This window comes from Canis aureus, chromosome 4, assembly GCF_053574225.1.
Source record: "Canis aureus isolate CA01 chromosome 4, VMU_Caureus_v.1.0, whole genome shotgun sequence".
NCBI lineage: Eukaryota > Metazoa > Chordata > Mammalia > Carnivora > Canidae > Canis > Canis aureus.
In genome coordinates, this window is record NC_135614.1 from 21,074,795 (window position 1) to 21,098,951 (window position 24,157).

At 35.0% G+C, this 24,157-nt stretch overlaps 1 protein-coding gene across 15 annotated transcripts in view; it reads right to left on the reverse strand.

The window, feature by feature from the left end:
* HERC4 (HECT and RLD domain containing E3 ubiquitin protein ligase 4) overlaps positions 1-24,157 on the reverse strand; it is a 137,451-nt gene that overhangs the window by 71,962 nt on the left and 41,332 nt on the right. For 14 of the 15 annotated variants that reach the window (XM_077894705.1, XM_077894711.1, XM_077894703.1 and 11 more), the window contains 3 exons: positions 23,407-23,498; positions 14,719-14,849; positions 695-855 (listed from right to left, as the gene is read on the reverse strand). In XM_077894705.1, coding sequence (XP_077750831.1) covers positions 695-855; positions 14,719-14,849; positions 23,407-23,498 — 384 coding nt within the window. The remainder of the gene's footprint in view (positions 1-694; positions 856-14,718; positions 14,850-23,406; positions 23,499-24,157) is intronic. The other variant, XM_077894718.1, reaches the window with a different exon arrangement.

A 24,157-nucleotide genomic window follows, 5' to 3' on the forward strand; every position in this document is an offset into this window, starting at 1 on the left:
CAACAGATGAGCAGATAAACAAAATGTGGCATACATGTATAAAATGTTATTCAGTTTTAAAAAGGAAAAAAATCCTGGCACATGCTATAACATGGATAGACCCTTAAACACATCATGCTAAATTTATGAAATAAGTCAGTCACAAAAAAGACAAATACTGTATGATTCCACTTACATGAGGTATATATAGTCATATCAAATACATAGACTGAACGTAGAATAGTGTTTGCCAGCTAGTGAGAGTGAATGCAGAGTTGCTGTTTAATGAATACAGAATTTTACTTTTATAAGATGAAGAGTTCTAGAGACTAGTTGCACAACAATGTGAACGTACTGAACACTACTGAACTGTACACCTTAAATGGTTAAGTTCATAAGTTTTATGTTATGTGTATTTTACACATAACAAAACATTCCGGGCCTACTAACATCTAGCCACCACCCAAGTTCCCATATGTCCAGCCCTCTGAAACCACGTTTACTACTTTATTTATCATGAGCTTCCTTATGTATAAATAAGCAAGTATAAACAAATTCAGCAAATGTATATGCTATTTTGTATCTTGCTCTTTTCATTAAACAATATTATTTTGGAATTCTTTCACTTCAAACACAGCAAACTTCATCATTTAAGAGGTACATTTTAACAATAAATTTAATGTGTGTAGCAAATCTTTAATATAAGAAAACTTACCAATATCTGGTGGACACTGCCCATTATAAGGGAACCAATTTCCTTTCACAGTAAAAGGACTTTTCCTGTTGCTTGTTGAACCAGTTCCTAGCTGCCCATTACCACCAAGTCCAAAAGAATAAATTCGTCCTGATGAAGGAACAAAAGCAGAAGTGTGCTGCCTAGAGTAAAATGATAGAAAATCTCAGACTTAATGTCACCTTCCAAATAACTTACATTAAGAAAACCACACAAATATTAACTGGTATAATTCTTCTCTTTCAAAATACATTAACAAAACCATTATAGTTCTAAAATTTTCTGTACATACTATTAAAAGTCTTATTCTACACTGAATGAATTCTCTACCACGTATGTAGGCTGCATAAGCATGACCCAGAAAATTTCCACAGATGTCCAAATTTAAAAAGGCCCACATCTATACTAGAATCCCTTATAAGGGATGGTTCAACATAAGAGGTAGCATCTAACTATACTGTCCAAGTTCTCCCTTTCCCTTCCCTCTAACATTCTAGCCTAAAGCTATCGTCTATGAGGGCCCACCATCTGGACATCAATCAGAAGTTTTACAATAAGAACTGGGCAAGAAATCCAGTACCAATCAGGTGTGTGTGTGTGTGTGTGTATGTGTAACAAACAACACATAAATATATTCTTCTAAAGAAACTGATGCTTGGGATGCCTGGGTGGTTCAATGATTGAGCGCATCTGCCTTCAGCTCAGGGCGTGATCCTGGAGTACTAAGATTGAGTCCCATATCGGGCTCCCTACATGGAGCCTGCTTCTCCCTCTGCCTATGTTTCTGCCTCTCTCTTTGTGTCTCTCTCATGAATAAATAAATAAATAAAATCTTTAAGAAAAAAAAAGAAAAGAAACTGATGCTTATGCACTCAGGCTCCTTTGGAGGTAGCAGAGTAAAGCCAACCTAAGAAACTGCAGACCTGAAGATGAAAAACCCACTAATCAGTGAACCTATGGAACTCCGTCTGATGTTTCACCACTGTATATTTAGGAACACTATATGTTTGGATTAAAGATGATTATCCAGCTCAGGCCTTCTGTTCCTCCATCTCAGGTCTGACTGTTTCAAACAAGTCTGGCAAATTCCTAAGTGTTATTTTTATAAATACTATCTGTCTCACATTTATTCAATTATTTTCTCCTTGATAGTATTACACAAATGTTGCAACTTTCCAATATATCCTACCAGTCTCTTAATCTCTCTTGTATACCCATGACCCTTTGTGTTTAATTTCTTTGGATGTTTTACAAATCATTACTTTTCTTTTTAGCAGTATATCCAACCTGTTTTAATTACCCACTTTATTTTTAAATTTCAATGATAATGTTTCATCCCATTTCTAGAAGTATTTTTTTAACCCCAAATTTGCCACCCTGTTATTTCATTTAAAACCCGTTATACACCGTGAAATTTAATATATACACAACAATCCAGGATGATTTTGACAAGCCCCAAACTCACCTAAGGACAGTCCTGTGATTACAAATTCATAGAGGAGATTCAAGACAGAAACTAAACCAAGAACAGGAAGTCTCCTTATGCCAACAAGGGAATATTTCATGATGAACTCTTTCCATGATGTAATTTTAATTGGAGGAGATAGTTTCTCAGGCCTCACTAATGCTTCTATCAGTTCTTAGGTCTCATCTCCTGTCCCAAACTCCTTTGCCCTCTATGGTATATTATCAAAAGTGCCAAAATTATTCCTCTCGCTATACCCATTATGCTTACACTATGACTTTTGCAACTGTTTCTCATCAAGTTGGGGAATCTATTTCTCCATGTCTGACATCTAGGCTCTAACCTCTGGCTTGCTTTGAATACAGAATGGGGCAGAAATGACAGCATACCTGATCTAATATTATGCCTTACAAGTGGCTTTGCATTCTTTCCCTCTCTCTCTTTAGGACCTCCGTTCCACTATCATGAGACTAATCCAAAATTAGCATGTAAAGGATGACATACAACCTGGAGCAGAGACAAGCTGTCCCAGCTAAGACCTTGCCAAACCACCCAGCTCTTAGCCAGATAATCAGCTGATGAACTAAATCCAGCTAAGACGAGAACTAGCCAGCTGAAACTAGCTCAAATTACCAAATCAAAGAACTATTAGGAAACAACCATTTTAAGCCACTATGTTTTAGGGTGGTTTGTTTAGCAATATAAGCTAATTAATATATTATCCACCCTGGCAAATTCTTTCAGGGCACCTCCAAAGTCAGTTCAAACAAACACTAGTGGTTCCCAGATTTGTTTTTGCCCTTTGGCATTCCCTTTAGTTCCTGGCAAACTAATCTGTTTTTTAAAAGGTGTTTTGATTCAAAAAGGCTTTCAAGTTATCTAGTCTCCCATATTACTGAAAAACTAAGTAGAAACTAACAACCATTTTACCTTTGAGCCAAGGGCAGTAAGAATTTTTTAACCAAGGATACTCTTTTAACAAATGAGATGTTACATGGAATCCCAGCATATAAAAAAAAAAACCAAACTGGTCTGCTTGAAGGATTTAACATTGCCCAGTCTGTCTCCTCAGGAAGCAACCACTGTGACATCGCGAAAGAACATACAGTTTAAAAATTATTGCAGTACTGGGATGTCTGGGTCGCTTAGTGGTTAGGCATCTGTCTGCCTTTGGCTCAGGGCATGATCCTGAAGTCCTGGGATCAAGTCCCACATCGGGCTTCCTGCATGGAGCCTGCTTCTCCTTCTATGTCTCTGCCGGTCTCTCTCTCGGTCTCTCTCCCTCTCTCTCTGTGTCTCTCGTGAATAAATAAAATCTTAAAAAAAAATTACTGCAATACTAGTTCATTAAACTCCTCTTCAAAATGGTATACCAAAGGAGTGGTTCTTAACCCTTGCTGCATAGTGGAATCACCTAGGGGTTAATCTGATAATAACACACATTTCTAAAAACTCTCTGGAAGAAAAAGAGGACTATGAACAAAATTTAGCAGAAAAAAAAAGAAATAGTGGGATGCCTGGGTGGCTCAGTGATGGAGCCTGCTTCTCCTCCCTCTGCCTATGTCTCTGCCTCTCTCTGTCTCTCATGGAAAAATAAATAAAATCTTAAAAAAAAAGAAAAAGATCCTAAAGATTTCAGGTATGAAATTAACACACACAAGAATGTAGAACTGTGCTTAATAGTTGCTTAGTGTCCACGAAATAAAAGCCAAGCTTGAAAACTGAAAGACAACTAGAAATACTAAAGAAAAAAAATTTTTTTTTATTTTTTTATTTTTTATTTATTTATGATAATCACAGAGAGACAGAGAGAGAGAGGCAGAGACATAGGCAGAGGGAGAAGCAGGCTCCATGCACCAGGAGCCTGATGTGGGATTCGATCCCGGGTCTCCAGAATCGCGCCCTGGGCCAAAGGCAGGCGCCAAACCGCTGCACCACCCAGGGATCCCAAAGAAAAAAAATTTTTGATTTTAAAAAGAACCAGTTAGAAATACTAGAACTAAAAAGCCAAAATAACTGAAATCAAGGTCATGAAGGACAGGTTTAAGATAGGTCATGAAGGAGACAGCATAAGAACAGGCTGAAACACAAATCATAAAAACAATCAAGAAAGCAGCAAAAAGGGTAAAAAATATAGAAAATGAAGAATAAGGCTACAAGGCAGATTGAGAAGACTCAATACACATCTGGAATCCCATGAAGAAAGGAGAAGGTATATCTAAAGAGATATTAGCTTAGAATTCCCTATACTGATCAAAGATATTATTCTACGGATTCAAGAAGCCTCATCAGAAAATGAGGAAATCATACCTTGACAAATGAAAGCAAAATGGGGGAAAGATAAAAAAGAAACACATTACCTTCAAAGGAGCAACATACTGATTAATAGCTATTTTCTCCACAACAACCAAGCCAAAAGAAAATAGAATGTTATCTTCAAAGCAGGAAGTAATTACCAAGCTAGACAAGATCATTCAAGAATGAAGGTGAAATAAAACATTTTTAGATACATAAAAGGGCCTATAAATTTACTTAAAGAAAATTCCAGAGGGTATTCAGACAAAAGGAATTAGAAAATATGAAGAGTGGAGGGAAAAAAAGATAGTAAATATACAGGCATTTCTAAATGTACATTGACTATACGAAGCAACATTTTTATGAAGTTTAATACACAGATTAATTTTAAATACTCCCCTCAAATTTTTTGGAGAATATGGACAGGCTGATATTAAAATTTTTATGAAAGTAAAAAGCCAAAACAATGCAAGCATTCTTTTTTTTTTTTTAAAGATTTTATTTATTTATTCATGACAGTCACACAGAGAGAGAGAGAGGAAGAGACATAGGCAGAGGGAGAAGCAGGCTCCATGCAGGGAGCCCGACGTGGGATTCGATCCCGGGTCTCCAGGATCGCGCCCTGGGCCAAAGGCAGGCGCCAAACCGCTGCGCCACCCAGGGATCCCTCTTTTTTTTTTAATAAAGATTTTATTCATTTATTTGAGAGGAAGAGAGTGCATGGGGCACGGGGGTGGGAGAAGCAGACTCCCCAGTGAGCAGGGAGCCCACTGTGGGGCTCAATCCTAGGACCCTGAAATCATGACCTGAGCCAAAGACAGATGCTTAACTTAATGAGCCACCCAGGCACCCCAGCCCAAGCATTCTTGACGGATACGATGAACAAAGATCTGCTTTATTCCAAACAGCAGAATTATAGTGTCGTAAAATTTATATAGTGTGAAAGTGGCACAGGGATATAGAAATTGAAGGAATAATGGGCAGCCCCAGTAGCTCAGGGGTTTAGCGCTGTCTTCAGCCTAGGACGTGATCCTGGAGGCCTGGAATCAAGTCCCACATCAGGCTCCCTGCATGGAGCCTGCTTCTACCTCTGCCTGTGTCTCTGCCTCTCTCTCTCTCTCTCTCTCTCTCTGTGTCTCTCATGAATAAATAAGTAAAATCTTAAAAAAAAAAAAAAAAAAACTGAAGGAATAAGATACAGACCACAGAAGACAGATCTGTGTTTATATGAAACTTAACTTACAGCAACAGTGGCACTAAAGAGGAGGGTGAAGGAATTTTCAAAAAGCAATGAAAGGATGATTCTAAGAAGATGGCAGAGTAGGAAGCACCAGGAATCTGACTCCCCACCTAGACAACATTTGCACTGACAGTATCTGTCTGTAACTCTTTTAGAACTCTTGAGACTATTAAAGGCTTTCAATTTCCAGGGGAAGGCTTAGGTAGTAAATTCTAATGAATTTTGGCCAATCTCAACCTGTAGCAGAGCCCTGTGACGGGGAGCCATCCTTACTCCAGGAGTTGCTTGTACACAGCTTAAGGGAGTCAGAGTTGGTTGGCAACAAGGACCTTGTCCTTATTTTTGAGATTGGGACTCTTGATTGTAGATCAAGGAGATGTAGACACAAAGGTAGGTGAGCCACCGTTGTTGCCCCACCGTTCCGAGTCCTTCTCTTCTAGCTAAGAGACTTCCAGAGGATTTAAAAAGCTAGTGCCTTTTTCCATTTTATTTTTTATTATTTTATTATTTTATTTATTTATTTATTCATGAGACACACACATAGGCAGAGGGAGAAGCAGGCTCCAAGCAGGGAGCCTGATATGGGACTTGATCCCGGGACTCCAGGATCACACCCTGGGCTGAAGGCAGGCGCTAAACTGCTGAGCCACCCAGGCATCCCCCCTTTTCCATTTTAATTTCTTCTCCCCTCACCCTTCATTTCTTTTTCCCCTTCTCAGAGTCTGACATTTGAAATTTAGAACATTTGCTTTGAATGTACAGAGGAATTTAGAAACTCACTGTGCCTGTCCAGGAAGAGGAGCAGGCTCAGAAAAGACCGGAGAAGACCTTACATTTATACCTCAAGGCTTATGTGTCCCTGCCACAGAGTCAACTTATGACAATCAGCACTGCTGGGGATTTACCTGAAAGATACAGGTGCAGTGAAACAGCAGGACACCTGCAACCTGATGTTTATAGCAGCACTGTCCACAATTGCCAAACTGTGGAAGGAGCCTCGGTGTCCATTGAAAGATGAATGGATAAAGAAGATGTGGTCTATGTATACAATGGAGTATTACTCAGCCATTAGAAACGACAAATACCCACCATTTGCTTCAACGTGGATGGAACTGGGTATTATGCTGAGTGAAGTCAATCGGAGAAGGACAAACATTACATGGTCTCATTCATTTGGGGAATATAAAAAATAGTGAAAGGTAATAAAGGGAAAAAGAGAGAAAATGATTGGGAAATATCAGAGAGGGTGACAGAACATGAGAGACACCAGACTCTGGGAAATGAACAAGGGGTGGTGGAAGGGAGGTGGGGGGGGGGTTGGGGTGACTGGGTGACGGGCACTGAGGGGGGGCACTTGACGGGATGAGCACTGGGTGTTATGCTATATGCAAAAAAACCCCAGCAAACCCTGGAAAACAGAGAGAATCTGATGTCCAGAGCCACAATTAGGCTCAAATGTTCAGTTAAAACAAACAAACAAACAAACCCACAGGGCTTACAAAGAAATTGTGAAATGCAGCCCATTAAAAGGAAAACAGTATTAACCAACATGGGTATGCAAAATGATACAGCCACTGTGGAAGGCAGTTTGGTGGTTTCTTACAAAACTAAACATACTATTACAATAAGATTCAGTAATTATGCTCCTCATTATTTATCCAAAGTTGTTAAAGAGCTGTATCCACACAAAAACCTGCACACAGACATTTTTAGCTATTTTATTCATAACTGCCAAACCTTGGAAACAAACAACATGTTCCTTCAGTAGGTAAATGTTTAAACAAATTGATACATCCAGATAATAAAATATTATTCAGTACTAAAAAAAAAAAAAATCAGTGACCAACCCATGAAAACTGAAGGAACCATACATAAATGCATATTACTAAGTGGAAGAAGTCAATCTGAGAAGGTTATATACTGTATGATTCCAACTCTACAGTATTCTGGAAAAGACAAAACTAAGAGTAAAAAGATCAGTGGCTGCCATGGGTTAGGGGAGGTGGAAGGGATGAATAGGTAGATCATAGAGGAATTTTATGACCGTGAAATTACTCTATGCAATACTGTAATAGTGTGGATACACGTCATTATACATTTATCTGAACTCACAGGGTGTATAACACCAAGAATGAATCCCTAATATAAACTATGTTCATCTGATAATGATTTGGCAATGTAAATTCATTAAGTGGGACAAATATATCACTTTGGTGGAGGATGTTGATAATGGAAGAGTCTATACATGTGTGCAAGTTCAATGGAAATATCTGTATCTTCCACCTAATTTTGTTGTGAACCTAAAACTTCTGTAAAAAAGAAAGTCTATTTAAAAAAAAAACGCACAGAAACTGGGGTGCCTGGGTGACTCCAACTCTTGGTTTCAGCTCTGACTGTGATCTCATGGTCATGAGATCAAGCCCCATGTTGGGCTCTGCACTCAGTGGGGAGTGTGCTTGAGATTCGAGATTCTCTCTCTCCCTTTGTCCCTGCTCCCACTTACTCTCTCTGAAATAAATAAAATCCTAAGAAAAAAAAAAAACAAGAGAAACTGTCTCCAAGAAAGACCAGATGAAAAATCTTAACAGACAAAAACTAAAACAATTATCTTAAAGATATTCAAATAACTAAAAGAAGGTAAAGAAAAAGTCAAGAAAACAATATATAAACAAAAATGTAAAAATCAATAAAAAAACAGAAAACACAAAAACAAACCAAAAAATTTTGGAGCTGAAAAGCACAATGACTAAAATGAAAAACTCACTAGAGGGACTCAAAAGCAGATTTGAGTGGGCAGAAAAACAAATGAGGGAACTGGAAATTAGAAAGAAAAAAGACTAAAGTTGAAGAGAAACTAAGGGATCTATGGGATATCATCAAGTGGACCAACATAGGTACTATGGGAGTTCTAAAAGGTAAAAAGCTAAAGAGAGAGAACCTTGAAGAAATAATGGCCAAAAACTTCCCAAATCTGATGAAAAACATAAGGATCCAAGAAACTCAATGAACTCCAAAAGGATGAACTGAAAGAGACCCACACTAAGATACATTACAATCAATCAATTTGTCCAAAGATAAAAGAAGAGGGATGCCTGGCTGGTTCAGCGGTTGAGCGTCTGCCTTCGGCTCAGGGCATGATCCCCAGATCCCGGGAAAGAGTCTCATACCTGGCTCCCTGTGGGGAGCCTGCTTCTCCCTCTATGTCTCTGCCTCTCTCTGTGCCTCTCATGAATAAATAAAATTTTTAAATTAAAAAAAAAAGATAAAAGAAGAAATATGATAGCATCAAGAGAGAAATGACTTGTCATAACTAAGGGATCTTTAATAAGAGTATGAGATTCTTCACGAGAAACTCTGGATGTCAGAACAGACTGGGCTAACATAGTCAAAGTGCTTAAAAAAATAAACTAGAATTCAACCAAGAATCTAATGTCTGGCAAACTGTCCTTTGAAAGTGAGGGAGGAATTAAGACATTTATATATAAACAAGAGCTGAGGGAATTTGTTATCACTAGACCTACCCTGCCAGAAATGCTAAAAAGAATCCTAAAGGTTGAAATGAAAGAACATCATACAGTAACTCAAAGCTGCATGATAAAATAAAGATCTTTGTAAAGGTAAACACATGGATGTTTATAAAGGCTAGCATTATACTTCTATTTACAAGTTATTTTGTTTTCTTAAGAGACTGATGCATAAACAACATATTTCTGAATACACAATGTATAAATAAGTTATTTTGTGAAATCAATAACTGAAAGGAGGTGGGGATAAAGCTACATAGGGGCAAAGTTTTTTATGTTATTAAGGTTAACCTGGTATCAATTTGAATTAGTATTATAACTTCAGGATATTAAATGTAATCACCATGGTAACCACAAAGAAAGTAGCTATAGAATATACAGAGAAGGAAATTAAAACATCTCACTGCAAAAAAACAACATAAAAGGAGACAATAAATCCAGGAATTGAGAGACAAGAAGCAAAGAGCAAAATGATGAAAGTCCCTACATCTCAGTAATTACCTGTAAGTGGATTAAGCTGTCCACTCAAAAGACAGAGACTGGCAGAATGGATAATAAAACATGATCCAACTATATATTATTTACAAGAGATACAAATAGGCTAAGAGTGAAAAGATGGAAAAAGATATTTCATGCCAACAACCAAAAGAGAGCAGGGTAGCCATAATAGTTTTTTTTTAAAAGATTATTTATTTATTTATTCATAAGAGACACAGAGAGGCAGAGACATAGACAGAGGGAGAAGCAGGCTCCCCAGAGGAGCCTGATGCAGGACTTGATCCCAGGACCCTGGGTCATGCCCTGAGCCAAAGGCAGATGCACAACTCCTGAGCCACCCAGGTGCCCCAGACAACATAGATTTTATTTTTTTTTTAAAGATTTTATTTATGCATGAGAGACACAGAGACACACACACACACACACAAACACAGGCAGAGGGAGAAGGAGGCTCCACGCAGGGAGCCCAACATGGGACTCGATCCCGGGATTCCAGGATCACACCCTGGGCCGAAGGCAGGAGCTTAACCACTAAGCCACTCAGGGATACCCAGCAAAATAGATTTTAAATAAAAAAAAGGTTATAAGAGACAAAGGACATTATATTTTAACAAAAGGCTCCATACAGCAAAAGGATAACAAAAACATTTACACATCTTATAAAAGACCATCAAAATATATGAAGCAAAAACTGAATTAAAGGGAGAAATTATTCTACAATATGGTAGGAGACTTTAATAACCCTGCTCTCAATAATAGAATAACCACACAGAAGTAAGGAAACAGAGGACCTGAACAACACAATTAAGTCAACTAGATGTAACAGGGCACACACTACCCAATGAAAACATACACATTCTTCTCAAATGCACATGGGGCATTGTCCATGTTAGACCCTATGTTAGGCCAGAAAGTAAGTCTAAATAGATTTTAAAAGATAGACATCATACAAAGTATCTTTTATAACCACAAAAGGAGGACATTAGCAATCAGTAACAAAGAAATTAGAAAATTCACAAATTTGTGGAAATTCAACAACATACTTTTTTTTTCAACAACATACTTTTAAATGACCTATGAATCAAAGAAATCACAAGACTTAAGAGAATGAAACACAACATATCAAAACAAAAGATGCAGGGGAAAAAAGTGCTAAGGGGGAAATTTACATTAAAAAACATGAAAGATCTTGGGGTGTCTGGTGGTTAAGTTGGTTGAGCGTCCAAATCTTGATCTCAGCTCAAGTCTTGATCTCAGGGCCCTGGGTTCAAGCCTCGCACTGGGCTCCATGCTGGCCATGGAGCCTACCTAAAAAAAACAAAAACAAAACAAAACAAAAACAAACAAAACAAAACAAAAAATACAAGAAAGAGCTCATGTGCACAACCCAACTTGACAATATAAGGTCCTAAACAAACCACCAAACCACCTAACTAAACACAACGCTGGCAGAAGAAAGAAAATAATAAAGATGAGAGTTGATATAAATGGAATAGAAAATAGAAAAATAGCAAAAGTCAATGGAACTAAAAATTGGTTTTACAAAGATCAACAAAATTGACAAAACTTTTGCTAATTTGACTAAGAAAGAAGAAATTAGAATCAGAATAAAAGTGGGGGGGGGTGTGTGTCCCTGAGTGGCTCAGAGGTTTGGCGCCTGCCTTCAGCCCAGGGCGTGATCCTGGAGTCTGGGATCGAGTCCCGTGTCGGGCTCCCTGCATGGAGCCTGCTTCTCCCTCTGCCTCTCTCTCTCTGTGTCTGTCATGAATAAATAAATAAATAAAATCTTAAAAAAAAAAAAAAAGTGGGGGCACTACTACTTATGCTGCCAAAATAAAAAGGACCGTAAGAGAGTACTTTAAACAGTTCTTTGCCAACAAATTAGATGATTTAGATGAAATAGACAAAATCCTAGAAATAGAAAACCTACTAATACTAAATCACAAAAAAATAAGAAACCACAACAGATCTGTAAATGGTAAAACAACTGAAACAATAATAAAAAATCTCCCAACAAAGAAAAGCTTTACACCAATGGCTTCATTTGTGACTTCTACCAAACATTTAAAGAATCAACACCAATCCTATTCACACACCGCCCCCTCCCAAAAAAAAGTTGAAGAGGTACAACTTTCTAATTCATTCCATGAGGTCAGCATTGTCCTGATATCAAAGTCAGACAAGGACACTACACAAAGCTACAGACCATTATCCCTTATGGGTACTGATGCAAAAACTCTCAATAGAACATTAGCAAACAGAATTCAGTAGTATATTGAAAAAACTAAATGGGATGCAGAGATGGTTCAGGATATGCAAATTGATCAGTGTTAATTTACAAGGCTAAGACAATGAAGAAAAAACCCACACCATCATTTCAATAAAAAATCAACAAATTTGATACTATTTTATGATAAAAACACTAAAAAAGTACCAATAAAAGAAAATTATCTCTGGGCAGCTCAGGTGGCTCAGTGGTTTAGCATTGCCTTCAGCCCAGGGCCTGATCGAGTCCCACGTCAGGCTCCCTGCATGGAGCCTGCTTCCCCCTCTGCCTGTGTCTCTGCCTCCCTGTGTGTGTGTGTCTCTCATGAATAAATGAATAAAATCTTAAAAAAAAAAGAAAAGAAAATTATATCTCAACATAATAAAAGCCATATATGAAAAACCCACCACAAACATCATACTCGATGGTAAAAGATTGAAAGCTTTTCCTCTAAGAACAGGAATGAGACAAGGATCCTACTTTGAATACTTCTATTCAACGTAATACTAGAAGTTCCAGCAAGAAAAAGAAATAAAAGGCACCTAAATTGAAAAGGAAGTAAAATTATTTCTGTGTAGAGATGATACGACCTTATATGCAAAAAACCTTAGAGATTCCACACAAAAGAACTATCAGAAATATAAAAGACACCGAAGCAGCAGGATACAAAATTAACATGCAAAAATGAGTTCCATTTCCATACACTAATAACGAAAAATCCCAAAAAAACTTTAAAAGACATATGATGAAAACTACAAAAAGATTACTGGAATAAATTAGAGACATAAATGGGGAGATATCTCATGTTCGTGGACTGGAAGACTTACTACTGTTAAGATGTCAACATTTCCCAAAGTGATCTACAGATTCAATTCAACCTGTATCAAATCATGGAAATGCAAATTAAAATCATGATTAAGGAACACTATATACCCAAGAGATTAGCAAAAATTTCAAAGTGTGACAATACCAAATGGGCACAAGGACACAGAGTGTCAGGAATTCTCATACAATATTAATAGAAATGTAAATTGATATAATCATTCTGGTAAACAGAGTGACATTAACCTGCAAAATTCAAGGTAAGTATCCTCTATGACTCAACAATCCTGTTTTAGGTAAATACTTAGAGATATGAAGGTTTATGTATATCATATAACAAATGTTCAAAACATTGTTTGTAATTGCCAAAAACTGGAAGCACCCAAACAGCTGCCAGTAACAGAATGAGCAAATAATTATATACACATATAACTGAATAAAATACAGCAATACTCTATGATGGAAAACTACATCTTCACATATATAGATAATCATATAAGTAGCATGTTAAAAAAGTCACCAAAGACTACCTACAGTGTGATTTCATGTATTTGAAGTTAACAGTTGGCAAAATTGAATCCTACTGTATATGGATATATACTACATATAAAAAATTAAGCTAAGTGGTTAAAACCCAAAGTACATTTTGTTTTTGGGAATCTACCTAATTTAACCCACCAAAGGTGAAGCTCAATTTCAAAGCTGTGACTTTTCTATTTACTCTCAAGAACTGGGAACCAATATTCCAATTCAACTTTTATCAATAACAATTGGTTACTGGTAAAATAACTAGCTGTTAAATAATTAATTAGCTGCTAATAATCAGCTGCTCAATTTCCTCATTCTTTAAATAAAAAAAGGTGGAAAAGAAAAAGAGGATTTGTACTTTCCCTTTAAGTGTGATGTTATGTACAACAAATATTACATATTCAATATTAATGTCTTTGCCCAGATAAATTTGTTTCAAATAGAGAAACGTAAAATAATCAGTATAAAAGATGTTCTCCTATTACTCCTTAGCAGCAAATTAAGCATTTAGGGAAGAATGTTTTTATCTTAGATTCCTAAACTGCTAAACAATTTGTTTAAAAAAAAAAAAATTCCCTACTTTCAGCTAGGAACTGCCATCTTCTAGTAATCTGCAAAATGACCAACACAAAGGGAAAAAGGAGGGACACCCCTATTATGTTCTCTAGGCCTTTTAGAAGATATAGAATTATTCCTTTGGCCACATATATGCAAATCCACAAGAAAGGTTATACTGTAGATATCAAGGGGACAGGCACTATTCAAAAAGGAATGTCCTGGGACACCTGGGTGGCTCAGTGGTTGAGCGTCTGCCTTTGGCTTAGGGCGTGATCCTTGAGTCCCTCATTGGGCTCCGCATGGAGCCTGCTTCTCGGTCTGCCTATGTCTCTGCCTCTCTTTCTGTGTCTCTCATGAATAAATAAATAAAAATCTTTAAAAAAAGGAATGTCCTACAAATATTTCAATAATCAAAGTCTACAATGTTACCCACCATGCTCTTGGCACTGTTATAAATAAACAAGGGCAAGATTCTTTTTGTCTAAAAAATTTTTGTGTGTACTGAAAATGAAAACATTAAGCACTCTGAGAGCCAAGATACCGCTTCCTGAAACACAGAAAGAAAAATGATCAGAAAAAAAGAAAGCCAAAGAAAAAAATACTTGAGTTCAACTGAAGTGCCAGCCTGCTCCACCCAGAGAAGTACATTTTGTGCAAACCAATGGAAAGAAGCTTCAGCTGCTGGAACCCACTCCCTATAAATTCATGACCAAAAAGGTGTAAAAAAATAAAAGGCCTCTGGACTGTCAAAAAAAGAATCCTAATAACTGAGTTATGGAGAGTAAGATATTCTCTTATATAATAGCTTACCTTCCACAAGCAATCTGAGTAACAATGCTTCCCATAAGTTCAAAAACTTTCCGTGGGTTTATTTCATGACTGGTAGAGTTATGACCCAACTGACCATACCCTCCAGCTCCAAAAGTAAAGACGCCACCTTCCTAAAAAAAAAAAAAAATAAATAAATAAATAAAGACAAAACCCTTTATAATTAGAAGGCTTGATAAAAAATCTTTAAGAAAACAGGCTACATCTTTAATATATGGAGTCAATTTTTCTCTTCTATTGTCTTCACAATTTAGGTGATAGCTGAGTTTTCAAGGTAAAATGACTTAAAACTAAGAGAATTCCAGGTTATTTTCACATATTTTAAAAGTACTTAATTATGTCCTTGTCACATTTAGTTGAAGCTATTGTTAAAGAGATACTAATAATTTTTTTGCATTGCCTTTCATGATCATTATATTCTTGTTGAATCCCAAGTACACACCCATAAAATATCACAAAACCTAAAAATGGTATCTTCAGTTTTCAAACTCGTTATGCTTTTGACATAAAGACTCTGCAGAAAGATTGTAATTAAACCAGAGTGCACAAATATAGCTAGTTTTAACACATAGTTGCTACAATATACAGTTGACCCTCAAACAAAGCAGGGAGGGAGGGGTGTCAACCCCTTGATGCAGTCAAAAATCCACATACAACTTTTGCTTCCCCCAAAAGTTAACTACTAATAGCCTACTTCTGACTGAAAGCTTTACTGATAACATAAACAATACCTAACTTAGCTTTTTTGGTATTTCTAGGCTACACAGTTTACCTGTGTTTTCAAACTTTTGCAAATCTCCAAAAACTTTACCAAAAAAGATCTGTGAATATGTGGACCCATTCAGTTCAAACCTGTGTTGTTCAAGGGGCTACTATATATCGTCTTTAAAAAACTTATGGTAAAAATGTACAACTGGATAAGGTTATGTATAAAAAAGTAATTTGTGATGACAGCTTAACACAAGTACAATTACTGTTTTTCAATTCAACTGCTTTTCTTCAGAGCTGTATCTGTATATACAATTTTATATCCTGCTTTCATCATTTAATAGTGTAAGTATATATACTACTATTTAAGGAAATTGGTTTTTCTTTTTTAAACTTTTCATCATGGAAAAATTCAATTATACGAAAGTAAAGACATGTATATACAAATATAAATACAAATATAATAAATAAATAAATAAATACATACATACATACATACATACGTACATACAAATATATATACACACATCATCATATAACCATCACTTGGCTTTAACCACCAGCAAAAGTTAAATAACCTTGTTTCATCAATGCCCCTCCCGTTTTCCTTTTTCAGGGTACTTTAAAGCAAAAAGAAAAAAAAGTATTGGAGTACTTTAAAATAAACTGGTCATCAAATCATTTCATCTATAAATGTGTTAAGTATCCTTAATGGCATATGCCTCTCACACATATAAATGTGTAACTAATATCGTTATCGACTTACAAAATTAATTTTCTTTTTTTGATAGAAATGGCAAAAATGTCCATTTTTATTTATGATTTTTGTAACTGGTATCATTTTTTCCAGGTTTATTTAGGTATGATTGAACTGACAAATGAAACTGTATATATTTCAAGTATACAACGGGATTAGACTTATGTATGCATTGTGAAACGACTACCACAAAGAAGTTAATTAACACATCCACCATCTACTTTTGTTAAGAATGCTTCAGATCTACTCTCCTGGCAAATTTCAGGCATAGAATACAGTACTGTTAATTATAGTCACCACGCTGTACATCAAATCTTGCTTCAGAATTTACTCATAAGAGAAAGTCTGTACCCTTAACCAATTTCCCATTTCCTCTATAGACACCACTCCCTAGCCCCTGGGGCAAACAACATTTCTACAAATTTGACTTTTTAAAAAGATTCCCCATATAAATAGTATTTGTCTTTCTCTAGCTTAATTCACTTATAATAATGTTATTATGAACCTCCAGGTTCATCCATGTTGTAAATGGATGCAAATACAAGTATTCCTTTTTTTCTGGCTTAATATTATTCCTTTGTGTATATACAACATACATTTTCTTTATCCATTCATCTGGTAATGGACACTCAAGTTGTTTATTGGCTACTGTGAAAAATGTTACAATGTACATGGGAGTGGAATTATTTCTTCATGAATCTGTTTTTATTTCATTCAGATAATATACCTAGAAGTGGGATTTCCTGGATCATATAGCCCCATGTATCATTTTTGGAAAAACCTCCATATTGTTTTCTATCTGCACCAGTTTACATTCCCACCAGCAGTGACAAGGGTTCCCCTTTTCTTCACATCCTCACCAATACTTGTCCTTTGTCTTTTTTAACAGTCACTCTAACAGATGTCCTTTGTCTTTTTTAACAGTCACTCTAACAGGTTATGTTACCTCACTGAGGTTTTGATTTGAGTTTTGCTGATGGATCATGATGCTAACATGAGGCACCTTTTCATGTACCTGTTGCCCTTTTATTATTATATTCTTTAGGAAAGTACCTATTCAAGGTCTTTGCCCATTTTTAAACCAGATTATTTGGGTTTTTAGCCATTGAGTTATAGTTTCTTTTATATTTTGGGCATTAACTCCTTATCAGATAAATGGTCTGCTAATATTTTCTCTCGTTCCACAGGCTACTTTTTCATTTTGTTGATGTGTCCTCTGCTATGCAAAAACTTTTTTCATTTGTAGTTCCACCTATTTTTTTTTTCCTTTTGTTACTTGTGCTTTTAGTGTCATACCCATAAAATTACCAAGACCAATGTCAATGGGCTTTTCACTCCATGTGTTCGTCTAGGAGTTTGTTTCAGGTCTTACATTTATGCCTTTAATCCATTTTGAGTTACATTTTGTTAATGGTAAAAATAGGGATCCAATTTCTTCTGCATATATTGTTTTCCCAACACCATTTATTGAAGAGACCAAACTTTCCCATTGTGTTTTGTCAGTGTCTTGTCACTGATTAGTTAAACATTAGTTTATATGTGGGTTTATTTCTGGGCTATCTACTGTTTGGTCTATGTGTGTTTTTATGCCAGTACTATGCTGTTTTGATTACTATAGCTTTGTAATATAGTTTGAAATCAGGAGCTTGATGCTCCAGCTTTGCTGTTCTTTCTCAAGATTGCTTTGGCTATTCTAGGTCTTTTGTGATTCCATATGAATTTCAGGATCGTCTGTTCTATTTCTGTGAAAAATGGCACTGGACCTTTGACAGGGGTTACACTGAATCTGTGGATCACTTTCAGTAGTATGAACACTTTAACAAAATGAATTATTCCAATCCAAGAATATGCAGTATCTTTCCATTTCTTTGCGTCCTCTTCAATTTTTCATTGATGTGTTACATGGTTTTCAGTGAAAGACCTCTTCCACTCCTGAGTTAAATTTATTCCTCAGTATTTTGTTTTTCATGATATTATAAATGGGACTGCTTTCGTAATTTCTCTTCCAGAGTTTGTTCTTATAGAAATGCAATCGATTTTTGTACGTTGACTCTGTATCCTGCAACTTTACCGAATTCATTTATTAGTTCAAACAGAGTTTTGGTAGTCTTAAGGGCTTTCTATATATAATATTATGTCATCTGCAAACAGACCATTTTAGTTTTTCCTAATTTGGATGCCTTTTATTTCTTTTTCTTTACTATAATCACTCTAGCTAGGATTTTCAGTACTATCCTGAATAGAGGTGATGAGGGTGTGCAACCCTGTCTTATTCTTGATCTTACAGGAAGAACTTTCAGCTTTCCACCACTGAATATGAGGTTAGCTGTAGGCTTGTCATTTATGGCCTTTATAATGTTAAGGCATATTCCTTCCTCCTATACTTTATTGAGAAATTTTATCATGAAAGGATGCTGAATTTCACCAAATGCATTTCCTGGATCTATTAGGATGATCATATTACTTTTAACCTTGATTCTATTAATGTGGTGTTGACTGATTTGCAGATAGTTAAACCATTCTTTACATCCCAGGGATAAATCCCACTTGGTCATGGCATGTGATCGTTTTAATGTACTGTTACATTTGGTTTGCTAGTATTTGGTTAAGGAGTTTTGCACCTATGTCCACCAGGGATATTGGCCTATTATTTTATGTTCTTGTAGAGTCTTTGTGTGGCTTTGGTATGAATATAATAGTGGCCTCATAAAATGCATTTATAAGTGTTTCCTATTTTTTTGAAGAGTTTGAAATGGATTGGCATTATTTATTGAATGGTAGAACTCACCAGTGAAGCCATCTGGTCCTGGGGTTTTTTGTTGTTGTTGATGGGTGATTTTTTTTTTTTTTTTAATTTTTATTTATTTATGATAGTCACAGAGAGAGAGAGAGAGAGAGAGGCAGAGACATAGGCAGAGGGAGAAGCAGGCTCCATGCACTGGGAGCCTGATGTGGGATTCGATCCCGGGTCTCCAGAATCGCGCCCTGGGCCAAAGGCGGGCGCCAAACCGCTGCGCCACCCAGGGATCCCTGATGGGTGATTTTTGATTAGTGATTCAATCTCCTTACAAGTTAAAGGTCTGTTTAGGTTCTCTACTTCATGATTCAGCCTTGGTAGTTCAGATATTTCTAGTAATTTATCCTTTTCATCTATGTTATACAATTTGTTGGCATGTGATTGTTCATAGTAGTTTCTTATAATCCTTTTATTTGTGTAATATCAGTTGTAATGTCTCCCAGTTTTTATCCTGGGTCTTTCTTCTTGGTTTCCCTAAAAATACATTGATTTTTTTTTTTATTATCTTTTCAGGAAAACAGTTCTTAGTTTTACTGATCTTATGTATTTAAGTCTCTATTTCTGCTCTGACCTTTGTTATTTTCTTCCTTCTGCTAACTCTGGGCTTAGTTTGGTTTTCTTTTTCCCTAGTTCCTGGAAGTATAAAGGTTGTCTTTTGAGATCTTTTTTTTTCTTAATGTAGCTGTTTATTGCTATAAACACTTTACTGGATATGTGGTGTATAGCTGTTTTTGTTGGATCCCATAAGTTTTGGTATATTGTGCTTCCATTTTCACTTGTCTCAAGATGTTTTTTTTTTATTTCCCTTTCATTTCTTTTTTGACCCACTGATTGTTCAGGAGCATGCTTTTAAAAAATTTCCACACATCTGCAAATTTCTTTGCTCTCCTCCAATTATTGATTCATACCATTTCAATACCATTGTCATTGGAAATGATACTTGATATGATTTCAAGCTTTTTAAATTTATTAGGACTTGTTTTATGATCTAACATATCTCTCCCGCAGAATATTCTATTGCGTGCTTGAGAAGAACATATATGTGCTGCTGTTGGATGGAATGCACTGTATATCTGTTAGGTCTGTTTGGTAGAAAGTGTAGCTCAAGTCCTATGCTTCCTCCTTGACTTTCCATAAGGATGAACTATTTGTTGTTGAAAGTGGGGTACTGGAGTCTCCTACTATTACTGCTATTTCTGTTTCAGCTCTGTTAATATTTGCTTAACATTATGTAGGTTCTCTTATGTTGGATGCATATATAAATATAGTTGTTATACCCTCTTCAGGAAATGACCCTTTTAATTTTAATTTCTTAATATCTGATACTGAGGCCATGTTAAATCTTGCTCATTATTTTATTACCTCACATCCAAGTGTATGTCTGGTTGGTAATATTAAAAATAAGTGGCTTAATAAGTTTCACAGCCTAATCCATTGACATTACAGTTAATGTTTCAATCTTCCTCTTGCTTCATGTTAGGGAGTATAAAATGGAAATTTTCTAATCTTATTATTTCTTCCAGATTTATCAGTTGGAATTTTTCTATAGATAACTTAACTCCTCACTATTGTTACTCTGAAATACAATCTGCAAATAGGAGGCAGGAGAAATATCTCTTTCTCATTTACTAATTTTTTAAAAAATGAGTTGTTGTCCTAGCAACCTTCAAAGATAAGCAATGAAGTTTGCTTTGTACTGACTTGAGGAATAAGAATATCATATGGAAGTCACGGATTTTTATATATTTGATATATTTTCATTTATTTCCATCATTATTTCTTTTTGTGAAAACTCCTGGATGTTGTCCCCCCTGACATGACCTTAGTCCCCTTCCTTGTAATACACAATACCCAAGGCTGTTCTTAGACTTCTTTTTTTCCCCTCGTATATGAAATTAGACTCTTCTCTAAGAAGCCCTGGTTATTTTTCATATTGAGTCTACAACAATCAAGGGATGCTCATTGCTTCCAGAATGTACATGGCTAATTACTTCTAGAACCATTAGTAGTCATGACCAAAAAAAATTTTTTAGAAGAGTATGAGTTCATAATGATACTCATGATTAAAAGTAAAGATCACAAGATTTTAATTTAATTCCTATTGTTTTATAACCTTTTATCTTAAGCTGAAAATCATAGTTTTAGTCTAATGACAGTAAAGTACTTATTTGCTTTATCCTGTCCTGTATGTAATATATTGAGAATAAAACTATCAATTTTATTACTAACAATAAGACTACAGAAGGGAGTTGAAAATTTTTGTGTGAATTCATTTTATCTTCAGGCTATTTTCCACTAGTGATATACAAAAAAATATTGTATTTTAAATATTGTATTTTAATTCTTTTGTAGTTATGCCACTAGTATTTTTTTTACTTTCAATTTTTAAGAATTGCTTAAAAACATATGTTTGCTTTTTAATTATGTGTAACACTTTACAGGTTCTAAAGTCAAAACTATAAAGCAAAGTACATTTGATCTAGTTATTAAATTTTTAAAAATATAAATGCCATGTAACATGTTCATCTTTTATCCCTGCTTAAAGGACAACTATTCTGTACCTTCCTTTTACTTACCAATATATCCTAAAGATATTCCACAGCATAATACCAGATCTTCCTGTTTTACAAGTCCGTATGGTTACCACAGTTTATCTAACTAGCTGCTACTGAAGGACATCTGCATTCTTTCATTCTCTTGCTATTGAAATAACGCCACAATAAATGGCTTTGTGTATATATAATTTCCTATCTTTGGGACAGATTCTTAAAAGTACAATTGCTAAGTCAAAAGATATAAATATATATGACTTGCATAATGAATTTATAAGTGAACTTGAAAAAATCTGACATCTTTATGATAGTGTGTTCAAACCCATTAACATACATGTCTTTACAGTTCTGGTTTTTTAAAGTCTGTTTTTAAATTCCTAAGGTCGGTTTTGCACAAAGAAAATGCTTTGTAAAGCAATCCTAATTTATCTGCAAAAAGTTCTTCCAGAAAAACAAAAGATATGTGGATATGGAACTATATTCTAACTTAAATCAAGGGAAAACAAAGTATTTTCCTGTTAGGATATTTAAAACTATCTGATTTTGGTAAAAATAATATACACCAAAAATTCAAGGGAACAAGTATCACCAGCTACTATCTTGAGAGGAATATAGAATATTAGCATTAAAAAAAACCTCAATAGATATAAATAGTTATATATCCTGGGAAAATAAGATAAGTGGTTATTTGAAGGGCTGAATTTGATAAGCATTAACATTGTGAGTCTTTCTACCAAAGTTAGTGCTAAGGAATAATATACAAAATATTTTTTACTATTATTTCAACATAGCCTTATGTCTTCTAACTCTCCATGACAGAAAAGAATGACTAGATTTATAATTTGCCAACATGAGTTAGTAAGACTTTAGTAATTACGTTTGTAATTTGAATGACAAAAATCAATAAAATATGGTAAGATTAATAGCTAAAAGTTCCTTACTAAAAAGCAAGTAACGTAAATTATTCAGAATTAACTTTTATAATGAGTCATCATATTTTTAAAGTACTCTGAGTACACCGTACTTGATAGTGACTAAGAATAACTCTTATCAAAAAAAAAAATTTTTTTTTAAATTCCCAATGTGGGAGTGTGTAGAATTTTGTGTGTGTAGAAGTTTGATTAGAAGCTAATTTTTTCTTGCTAATTTTATCTGCTATGCAGAATGAAGATAAAGAAGCAAAAACATTAATTTCTAATTCAGCCAATAAATAACATGCCCGTTCCTTTATGTTAACACAACTATAATAAATAATATTCCTGGTAAAGGTTAGTTTAATGTTTTTATTTTCATTTTACTTTTCTAATCACTAGAGAACTACACAGTCCTGATCATGAAATGGCACATACCCAAGAAAGTTACAGGACATAGTTAAAACCATTAATAAGATTGTGATGAAAGCTCCTTATAGCTGCTTGCATAATACTTAGCCTATGGTTAACAGATACATTACTCTCTATTACTTGTTATACAGTATTTATAAGCCAAATGGGAATTAAAATTAGGTAATTATGCAATATAAATGGGATTGAAACACATAGAATGTCAAGTCTGACAAACTAAAAAGGAATTTTTTTCCATTCAAAATATTAAACAGTATTTCAAATGAAGCTGAGAAATTCAACAAAACATCACATTTAATAGCAGATCATAATTCATATTTCATAACATAAAACAAAGTTGAAAATTAAGGTAAACTGTTTTTGACAAGTAATAATCTAGTTCTTGTCTTCAAGATAAATTACTTTTTAGACATCAATAACATTCCAGTTTTAATGTAATTATCATGAAAACATTCACTAATTATAAATAACTACCATGAGTAATAATAAAGAAGTTTTATAGGAGTACAATACCTTGGTTAGTGCTGCAGTATGATCTTCTCCACAACAAATATAAACTATTTTCTGAGTTCTTAGTGACTTTAGTAAATTAGGAACATACCTATCTGAAAATTCCAACAAGAGACGTTAACGGTATTTTTTAAGTTAAAACTCTTCTAAAATGTGTTTCTTCTATAGCTTCCCAAGCTCAGTAGACAGTGATAAATAATTTTAACTGTGATTCAGTGATTTGGTAGTACAAGCCTACTTAATTGGGTTCCCAGGTCTTTCTATTCATGTTGCTGTGATAAAGGAGGGTTTTAAAAAGTAATTGAAGTGTTAATCTGCCTTAACACCAATCTGCAGAGGACTAGAAATCAAGTAATTTCAAAGCTATTTGACTGCTTCTAATATCATTCTTTATATTCACCTCACGATAATTAAGCTCACAGAATTCTATTTAAATACTTGAAAATTATACTTTCTGCTATTTTGTAGCAGAAAAGAAATATGTCCTAATCTGACATATTTTTCTTATGCAGAACAAAATATTTTAAAATTCTGAGTATTATTTATCATTACCAGTTGTTACTAGACCAACAACTCACTTTTGTTCACTTAAGTCAGGACAATTATGTTGAATTTTATGATATTAGTTTTTGTATTTCAGATATTTCCATCTGCACTAATGTAGTTATGAAAATCAGTTCAAAACTAACTTGTTTCAAATAATAACTTTTAAAATTCAAATTATTTTCAAACTCTAAATCAATGTTAAAAGTGA